Source organism: Mastigoproctus giganteus, chromosome 11, assembly GCF_048544385.1.
Source record: "Mastigoproctus giganteus isolate SK-2022 chromosome 11, ASM4854438v1, whole genome shotgun sequence".
NCBI lineage: Eukaryota > Metazoa > Arthropoda > Arachnida > Uropygi > Thelyphonidae > Mastigoproctus > Mastigoproctus giganteus.
This window is the reverse complement of record NC_143585.1, coordinates 43,021,570-43,032,684: the sequence shown is the minus strand read 5'-3', so window position 1 is coordinate 43,032,684 and position 11,115 is coordinate 43,021,570. Positions and strand designations below refer to the sequence as shown.

Genomic DNA, 11,115 nt, shown 5'->3' with positions numbered 1-11,115 from the left:
ATATTATTCACATCCTATAAATGAGAATTAAAAAAAATTAACAATATATTGTGGATGCTACAGCAGACTCAATAAAAGATATTAGCTTTTTAGTTGTTTCTGAATAAGTTACTTAAGTCATTAATTAAAGTAAGAGGTAGAATTAATGAAAGAAGTTACCCCGCCAGGATTGTTAGGGGGGGTGAAGAGATGCCCAGTTCTAGCTGCTATCCAAATGATAATATAATGTTACTAAAAAATTCACTTCTGATTGGAGCAGAAGAGTGTGCATACAGTAGTGCAGGTTGAAAAACTTGCCCTGTTGTGCTGAAATAACTAGTTACACTTCTGACTAAAGATATTTTCTTTTCAGATTTGATAATTAGCAGGAATCAACAATGTAGTAGTAAAAAATGCCATATAAAAGAAAATTTTGATCAAACTGAAAATTATCTGTAGAAATTTCTAATAAAAGAAATTATGACCTGTGTGTTTTCATGATAAATAAATATGCTACTCCTTTAAAGTTAAATCATTTATATATTAGTACCATGATTTTGTAATGGACAATTTTTATGCAGACACAGCTTTGCGTTTTCCTTTTTTCTCATTACCAATTGGCATTCGAGTTGCTTCTATCCAGCGAGCACGGTGAGCTTGTACTATCCAAACTCCAGGGTTGATAGTATCGCCTCTTATTGTACCTAGAAGAATTATAAGTACTTGTATAGGTTTTTTAAAACATGCCTCATAGCAAAAAAACAAGCTTTCAGGTCAACAAATTAAAAATAAAATTTCACACAGCCTATGTTGAAAGTTGCTATCCCTACAACTTTAACTATTCAATCTAAAATTATATTCTATGGAGAAAAGGATAACAGGGTGGGTAAACCACAACTTATGGACATTTTATTTTATTTAACACTCCAGCAGGTGAACCATTAACTAGACAAGCTTACATCAGTGAGCTCCCAAACATGAAATTTTATGACACAAAATGTTATATTAATTTCTATTTATTTTATACTCTTTATAACTAAGACCATATCAGGTATACTATAATGATAGAGTGGATCAAAGTGAATTGTGGTTGAATGGATTGTGTTAAAAATGAATTTGAAAAAAAAATATATATGTAAAGTATAAGCAAAAAAAAAAGAGAAATGGAAAAGCTTCTGCTGACCTATACTGGAGTGTATAATCACTGCACAAAAATGACTGATAGTTGAAAAACTAATATGACAAAACAAAGTAAAGGGGAAAAATTGCTATTTTCTTTCTGAAAATTCAGGAATTTGCTTTAGCATTGCTATCTCAGCCATGGTCTTTAATGTTCACAACAGAACAAACTTTGTGTTACAACAAATTGCATTACTTTTAAAAGATGTAAAGCCTTTTTTTGGAAATAGCTGATCAGTCAGCACAGTGATAACAAATATGAGTGATGATGAATGTAATAGTTCAATGTGAGCTACCACATGGTAGCTCATAATGAACTATCTTACATTAGAACTTTGAAATTATAAAATAGCTAATGCTATTTGGCCACTGGCAGTTTAAATCCTGCAGTGCACAAAAACATAAGTAATGAAAAGAAAGCCTTCTTCATCTTCATAACTTTGTCATTACACTTTATCTGATGCACAGTTTGACAGTATGCTTCTCCTTTTAGTAACTTTTTACTATTATAAATGAAAACCAAAATACAAAGGGTTACACTGCATACTAAAATATGAATCGTGATTGCCAGATGCCCATCAACTTCTAAACATATCAGAATTTGAATATGAGTTAAACATACTGCAAAACAAGTTGAATTATGTTTGGCAATGTGTTTTGTATTCGATATGTTTAACTGACATAATTTAATATTGTTTGAAACAACAGTATTTATATAAAAAAAAAAGTGTCCTCAATTCACAACATTTTTATATATATATTAGTAAAATAATAAGAGGAGTTTACCTCAATATAGTGCGTAGAACACTTCCGTATGATACCCTCCAGAAATTAAAACGGAAAAAACGAAAAAAACCGACAACTTACCGGTACATTAGAGTAAAATATAAATAATTAAATAATCAATTTAACACAATTCAAATCAATTTAAAACAATTAAAAATAAAATTAACGCAATTAAAAGAATAACGAAAATATTCAAAACGATTTTCCTTCCTGAAGCTGACAACGCTTTTCGACCGTATGTCGTGATCACAGGAATGAAAATTACCGAATCGGGTTAAACCTGATACTTAAATAGAGATTATTTGTCTTTGCGCATGCGCGTAAAGGTCCACGCATCAGAGATCAAATATGGCCGCCGAACATTAACCGAATTCTCGTGTAATTTAATTTCAACGGTTCAGCGTTCAACGTTCAGCAGTGTCAGAATTAGCCTCTCATGCCATTAACGAAAAACATACTTTTTTATTTAACGAAGCCAAAATACTTAACGTTCAACGTAATTATACGCGACTATTAATTGCAGAAACCGTTGAAATTAAATTACACGAGAATTCGGTTAATGTTCGGCGGCCATATTTGATCTCCGATGCGTGGACCTTTACGTGCATGCGCGAAGACAAATAATCTCTATTTAAGTATCAGGTTTAACCCGATTCCGTAATTTTCATTCCTGTGATCACGACATACGGTCGAAAAGCGTTGTCAGCTTCAGGAAGGAAAATCGTTTTGAATATTTTCGTTAGATTCTTTTAATTGTGTTAATTTGATTTTTAATTGTTTTAAATTGATTTGAATTGTGTTAAATTGATTATTTAATTATTTATATTTTACTCTAATGTACCGGTAAGTTGTCCATTTTTTCGTTTTTTCCGTTTTAATTTCTGGAGGGTATCATACGGAAGTGTTCTACGCACTATATTGAGGTAAACTCCTCTTATTATTTTACTAATATTATTATCAACGTAGAACATATTGAGTAGTACAGCTCTGATTCATACTATATATATATATTGGTGATGTTATTCTATGCAGTCTACATACACTTAGTTGGCTCTGCATTAGTACAGGCTGTATTAGAGCACAAGGGGTCACCTTTTGCCCTAATGCAGCCTGTACACATCTTAGAATTGACTCCACAAAGTATTGCAAGATTGTGGTTAACCATGCATTGTAGTGTCCAGTAATGCTCACACATTGTCAGATGGGTGTAGCTTCAAATATCCTTTTCCAGGTTGCAAACATGCTCAACTGGGTTGAGACTGGGAGAGATGAGTGGCCATAGTAGGATAGAGTCATTCCTGAAACCAGTTAACCTGAACTTCATCTGATAGCTGTTCCCATCATGCTACAAAAACAGTCCCCAAGCCATAACACCACCATTCATCATTGGGTTACTTTCCAAATGTACCAAGGCGCCTCCGTAGCCAGGTGGGAAGGAGCAGCAGTGCGTAGCACACGTTTCTTGATTAGACCGGGGTTCGAGCCCATCACCACCAAATACGGAAGATGCAGAAAGGTCAGGGAATGACCATCGCATATCCCGGAGCAATATGGCCTTAGTTGCTAATGCTCCTAAAAAAACAAAATAACTGAATTCCAAATGTACCTGGACATCTTATCTGATTACATACACCTTATGATGACATCCATCTGTCCTACAAGTGATAAAATCTTCCAGGATGACAATGCTCCTATTTGTCAATCCAAAAAAAATTCTTGAATTGTTTGAAGAGCATGATGGTGAACTCCAGTATATGTCCTAGCCCTAGCAGTCATCTGATTTCAATTTTAATGAACACAGTTGGGCATCCTAGAAAGAAGAATCTGGCAGCTGGAAAATTCTCCCAGTTCAGTCTCTTGCTTGCATGATGTACTGTTAGAGGAATGGTCAAAATCTGACATGTTCAACCTTTATTAGTTCATTTCCACACCATAAAGCTAGAGAAAAGTTCTGATAGGGTGCTTCAAAACTTGGGGCAGTCTGGCAGGGAGGTTCAAAGTTTGGGGAAGGTTGATGATATGCTATTAACTACTTTTCTCCATTTTTTCATCTAGGCACTGTATATAATATAACATTTATCCATATTTATTATTTAATTATTTTAAATTTTATGAGATAAAAACATTTTCATCTCATAAAATTTACTTCATCTCATAAAGTTACTATACCATTTGATATAGTAACTCTATTAAATAAAATAATCAGTGGCAGATAAGAAAACTGCATCACTTGTGAATTTTGCAAATACAGTAAACCCCCGCTATTCGCGGGGGTTACGTTCCTGAGAAATGCCGCGAATACCGAAAACACGAATACTGAGTTATGGCTCCCATAGTAATAAAGGGGTTCCATTCCAAAGTATGAAATATATAAGAAAAACTAGTCTAAATTTTGTCTACGTATGTATTATATGTACCTTCATAATATGACTATGTACATGGACAGTACATAGTGAAATGCAAGCATATGGCATCGAAATGAAAATAAGAAACAATTTAATATTAAATGTAATATTTATTAGAAATTTCAAACAAATCTTTCAAACCAGCACCTTTGCTAGCAAAAAAAACTTATCCCGCCAGTGCTATCACCAGTTTCGCTAAAGTGTTGATAAAGGAGTTTTGCCTTTTCACGAATGATGAATGAACTTAACGGAATTTTATTTTGAGTTTGGTCTTCTATCCACAGATTTAAAGCGTTTTCCATTTTTTCTAATTTAACATCACGAGTTACAGAGCAAATTTTTGAAGCAATTAGCGCGTCTTCACGGACACTACGGCGGATTTTTTCATTGATCGTACCGTTGACTCATTGATTTTATAATGTTTTGCCACTGAGGAGACACTTTCAACATTAGAAATTTTGTCTAATAACTCAATTTTATTCGCTAATGTCATCACCTTCTTTGATATTTTCACATTTCTCTTGTTATTCGTAGCCATATTTTTGTACGGGTTAGAAAGAACTTGTCCACAATAAAGTCACTTTCTTCCGTTAACACACTCGAAAAAGTCTGTTTTACACTGAAAAATAGTAGATTATCACTTTTGTAAGCATATCAATTTATAAATTTATTCAATTTATAAGCATATAAATTAAAAGCAAACAACGAAAACTTCCATTACAAGCGCATAACACATACTGAACAAGGATTAGCGAAAAACATCCACGCTCGCGATTTTGTCACCCCTCTCACCCCACCCACTGAGCGCTGTTTTGACCGGGAAAGATAATTTTAGCCACGCCCATGTTTTTTTATGGCAGATAATATTCGCATTTTTTTAGGTTTCATTTTATATTAAATCAGCGATCGCGAATATGCGAAACCGCGAATACAGATACCGCAAATAGCGGGGGGTTTACTGTAATGTTTTGCGCTGCATTGTGGGTTGCAGAAATGTTCGAAACGCATTTGTTAGATGGGATATATATCTCTGTGAATGAAATCCAATAAAAAGACTCTACCTAATATACCTAATTGCCATAAATATCTTCCCAAAGGGTAAAATGCGTAATTAATGGAAATATGTGAAATCATGCAAATGGCAATCATGACAACCAAACATACATTTTATTGCATTTAAGTGTACAAACTGAAATGACAAGTTAACGTAATAGTATTATGTAAAAATTTGCTGTAAATCAGCAAAATAAGTCCTCAATATTTTGTTGTTCCTCCTCGAGCTGCAATTACAGCCTTGCAACGATCTGCCATAGAGTTAATCAACTTCTGGATATACGGTTGCCAATTTTGTGGTACCACACCCTTACAATGCTCTCCTGCAGCTGAATCTTACTTGTTGGCTTCTTCTCAGCAATTTTAGACAACATTATATACCAGCAATTTTCAGCAGGGTTCAAAACTGGACTGTTGCCGGGCCAGTCCAACACTGTAATGCTAGCATTTCTGAGGTATGACTGCACCTCAAGGGAGAAAAACGAGGGAAAACATTGGTGTAAGTATGTTTTAAGCCCGTGAGACAAGAAGACAAACTCATCATTAAATCTAAATAGCATAAAACTTACCAATTTTGCTGTGTGCCAAGGTGCTGAGTCCTGTTGAAAAATGCAACTTTGGATGTCTGTGTGGTGATCCCTAATAACGGGTTTCGGGCACTCCTCCAAGATAGCAGTGTAGGTTTCGGTATTCACCGTTCCGTTAATAAACTTAATTTGTCCCACCCCTTGTTATGCATTCCCAGACTATCTGACTGGCAGGGAACTTTACAGTTGGTGTTATGTAGTCAGGATGGTATGCCTCCGATTTTTGTCTTCTGACATATTGCTTCCCGTCGAGCCATGCAGTTTGAATTTTGATTCGTCAGAAAAGATGATGGTGTCCCATTGCTCTTTTGTCCATGAAACATGCATTTTAGCCCAAGCAAGATGCTTCTTCCTCATTTGTTGGGTCAACAAAGACTTCTTCTTGGGCCGATAGGAATGCAGACCACATTTCAAAAGCCGTCTTTGGGTAGTTTGTGCACTTGTTTCAGCACCAAAGGCCATCTCAAAGTCCAGTTTTAGATCAGGAGCACTAGCAGAGCGATTACGAAGGCATAGCCATTTCAAATATCAATCTTGGGAAGGCGTAGTCACTCCTTACGGCCTGATCCAGATTTTCTCTTCACATCATCGGTTTCACTTTTTAATTTCAGCACCTGGGATACTGTTGACTGGTGGCAGCCTATCAGGGTTAATCAGTGATAGCACGCATAGAGAGCTCTTTCTGGGACAGAGCAACAGCTACACTTTTTTTCTTGGTGTCGTTATTGTTATTTTGGTTTTTAGGAGCATTAGCAACTAAGGCCATATTGCTCCAGGGATATGCAGTGGTCATTCCCTGACCTTTCCGCATCCTCCGTATTTGGTGGTCACGGGCTCAAACCCCAGTCTAATCAAGAAGTGTGTGCTATGCGCTGCTGCTCCTGCCCACCTGGCTATGGAGGCACCTTCTTGGTGTGAACTGAACATATGGAGTCATGTTTACACCTCTGCAAAACAGAATACTAATCAGTGCTGGATTAAGGCATGGGCTAGCAGGGCCTTTGCCCGGGATGCCATTCTTTAAAGTGAGCACAAACTTTAACAAATCATGAAAAATATATATCTTTAGTAAAGGGGCACTGAAAAATCTTTCTGTCCAGGGCACGAAAATACCTTGGTCCAGCACCGATACTAATGATCGTGTATACCCTTCCAATGCCGTATTTATAGAAACGGCTGATGCAATACCTTGCAATTACTGTCTGATGTAATAGAAGTGTTATCTGACACAATAACTTTGCTTTGTGACAAACAAAATGGCTATAATCAAACAATATCTTATACGTTTCGCTACAAATGTTACATTTTTTCATGACGATGCAGTTTTTTTTTGTCCTCTACTGTATATAGTAAAATAGTAGGACTGGTCACTTCCCTCAAATTGGATGTTATTCACATGGAATTTAAGTTTCATGTGTTGCATTTGTTGAACACATTGTTTTGTTAATTTATATAAATATTCATTTTTGGAGAACTATAAGTGATAGGAAAATTCAAATTTCAAAATAGAATGCATGTTAATGAAATTAAAATCCTGCTAACTATAGTTTATTATCTAGAGTTAGTCTTATCACCATTTCAAAATAAGACTATCATTTCTTAGTGATAATAAGAAATTCTATTAACAGAAATGTTGAAAGTAAAAATTTATTTGCTAAATTTTTTCTTAAGCATAGTATTAATACACTTTTTATCAAAAATGAAATCATCTGTACATTTTATGGGATTCAGACAGAATCAAAAAATAATGTTTATTGAATTGAGTCTGTCAGACAAATCTGTCAAGTACTTAATTTTTATCAACAATTAATATAGTAATTAAAAATGAACGATAATAAAGGATGCTGTGATCATTGAAGGAAATAATTTTAGCAGATTATTTTCAAATTTGCCTTTGAAGAGCTTAGACCTGCACAAAAGTGAACCAAACCATAATAATTGGAGATTTATATATTCTTTTAGTGGCATGGTGTGAGGTATACCATGAACTGGAAATTGGAGAAATAATGCACACTTAAACCTGTGTGGAGTGTAAGACAGCAGAACTGGTAAATTATGGTGACGATTTACATAAAGTTGTTAATTTGATTACACATCTCACATTTTTTGTTAAGTCTTGAATAAGTTAACAAATAGCTATTAGCAAATATCAGGTAAAGATTAAATTTTAAATAATTTTACATTAGTTAATTTAGTTAATAAAATTAATAATTAAAATGAAATTAACATTAAGTAAATGGATAACTATGAATACTTGCACTCTTGTAATGCTGTCCTTATGACACCATCAGCCTCACATACCAAGACAGTGGTTTACAATTCATTATATTTATATATTCTGTACCGTACTCTCCAACTAAATGTTGTTTCTTATGGAACTAGGATTATTCTCCTGAATAACTCAAACTCCATAAAAAACATGTAACACGAACAACTCCAGAACGTGCACTTCAAAAACACCAATATGTTAATTTCATTTGATGTAGACAACATGTTTAACATGTTTACAAAAAGAAGCCATAATACAACAGCAAAATGGCCAAGTTATTGACACAGATTCATTAATGAATCTGTGTCAATAACTTGGCTGATCTTTCAGTTCAGGAAAATTCAAATTCTCCAACACTATACAAACAAAAAAGTTGGACTAAGTACAGGCAATTCTCTCTCCTTCCCTCCTAGCAGATCTCTTCAGGAGTGCATTTGAAGACATAGCCTTAAAAAATGAAGTCCCTTTCCACCAAACACCCAGTACTTGTAATTTTCAATGCAAAGATTGCCAAAAATCATATATCAGACAACCCAGTAGAAGTAGTCCAGAAAACAGAGACTATAAAAAGAATCCCTCGTTACTGGTACAAGCAACAATATTAACTGAAACAAATGCATGCAGATAGACAATAACCACATACATATTTTCAAAAGCAGAGTTTAGAGCAAAAAAAAATAAAAATAAGGACCATAATAAGTATGAGGGCTGTTCAATAAAGAATGATCATAATTGTTCATGAATAACCATACTGCTTGCTATTTCTGCCTGAGCTGCAGAATTTAAGACCAAAAAGCTGTATCACGTGGCAACTGTGCAGTTGACTCATGCGCATGGTGTGACCTTGGCAGTTGGTCAAGTTTATGTTAATAATTAACCTACATAACAATGGATGTACCACACACAAGGAACAGTATGCTGCTCTCATATTTTGTGTCTATTCAAGAAAACATCAGCTGAAGCATATGAAATTTTGAGAGAGGCTTATGGTGAGTCAATGCTTCCATATGGCATAGTTCACAGGTGGTTTAGAATGTTTAAAGCTGGATGTGATTCAATCACAAAAATCGGTCATACAAATGTCATACAACTGTTATGGGACCTTACTACAGAACTGTACTGCACACTGTGGGTTCACCTTCATCACAAACGGCCTCAACTGCATGCAGGTGGGTGGATGTTGCGTCATGACAATGCAAGACCTCACATTACTCATACTGTCATCTAGTACTTAGCCAGCATTAATGTCATCTGTATTACAGCCCTGACCTTGCACCCTGCATTTTTTTTTATTTCCAAAGTTAAAGAAGGAGCTGCAAGGAAAATGTTTCTAGTCATCAGAAGTTGTAAAAACAATGGAGGTGATTCTCAAATGAATTTCAAAAAATGGATGATTAGTAAAGGTATGTTATGAAAAAAAATTATGATAATTTTTATTGAACAGCTCCCATGTTGAAAAAAGAACCCACATCCTGCTTCTAATGTAATCTCGAATTCATCCACACAACTAAGATGCTTACAAAGATTAGCCACCAAACAGATATCTAATCCTACAACATTCACATTCTAAATATCCTCATCCTCAGTAACAAACTAACCTATGACTGGCCACAAGAGACCATAATAGAAGTTTTAATTCAAAACATTCTGTTTGAGAGTATAATACAGAGCATATAAATATAACGACTTGTAAATGACTGTCTTAGTATGTGAGGCTGATAATCATAAGGACAGCATTACAATGCTGTAAGTATTCATAGTTATCTGTTTACTTAATGTTAACTTTAATTATTAATCTTATTAAATAAATTAATAACTAATGCAAATTATTGAAAACTGTTAAAATTTTAATCTTTACCTGAAGTTTTCTAATAGCTATTTATTAACTAATTGAAGACTAAACCTTAACAAATATGAAAATGTATAATCAAATTAACAACTGTATGTAAATAAAGTCAGCATATTTACCAGTTCTGCTGTCTTTACAGTCACTAAAGAAGTGGTACAGGAAGTACCACAAAATATCTCAGAATAATCTGTTTAACAAAATTAAAGGCAGATTACATTCCATGCAGGTTTAAGTGCTCATTATTTCACCAATCTCCAATAATTAGAGAAGTTTCTCAGATGTTTAGGTATTGCCCTCTACTGAATCTGTTTTCTGTGCTGTTGAAAATTTTGCTACACTATGTAGTTTAGTATTATAAATAGAGTTTAAACTGTGAAAGCAGTTACAAAGCAACTTACCTGGTGGAACAAAATCTCTACCCCATGTGCCTGGGAAGTCACTCCATTCTTTAAGCTCTCGTTTTTTCAGACCAGGTAGCCAGTGTCCATTGATGTCTGCTATGGGTTGAGTAAATCCCTCTAGAGTTCTAGGCCACTATAACATAAAATTAGTGTACAGATAAAAATATACTGGTATTTCAAAGAAAGTACATCACCCCTTAAAATCGTAATTGTCGTCCGAATAACATAAATATATGGCAATATTTCTTATAGATTGAATCAGATAAGATTGACACACGTAGGTGATAATGTAATATTGCATCAGCTGTTACTTTCAACTATATAAGCAAGCTCTGCAAGAGTTGCAGTCATTCCTTGCTTGTGTCAGGATGGCAATTTACGTGCAGTTGACACCATGAAGAAAGAGTGCTATTGTTGCTTTACGTGAGGAAGGATGTTCTTCCCATCATACTGCTTATAGAGTGTCTTGTAATTAGTCGACAGTGAGTAGATTTCTTTCAGAACTCAAGAATATTGGTTCTGCTGATAGGAAAAAAGGAACCGGATGCAAACGAGTCTCTATGCCAAAATAGGACTGTGTTTTGAAGCACTTACCCTTAAAAACCGT

The 11,115-nt window shown here is 34.7% G+C and overlaps 1 protein-coding gene across 1 annotated transcript in view; it reads right to left on the bottom strand.

The window, feature by feature from the left end:
* Window positions 1-499: 499 nt before the first annotated feature.
* The window catches only part of LOC150077954 (protein Flattop homolog), a 40,623-nt gene continuing 30,007 nt past the window's right edge, over window positions 500-11,115 (bottom strand). The window contains exons 3-4 of the mRNA XM_090384312.1: window positions 10,506-10,641; window positions 500-683 (exon numbers count right to left, since the gene is read on the bottom strand). Of these exons, the coding sequence (XP_090240438.1) occupies window positions 553-683; window positions 10,506-10,641 (267 nt within the window). The 3' untranslated portion in view covers window positions 500-552. The remainder of the gene's footprint in view (window positions 684-10,505; window positions 10,642-11,115) is intronic.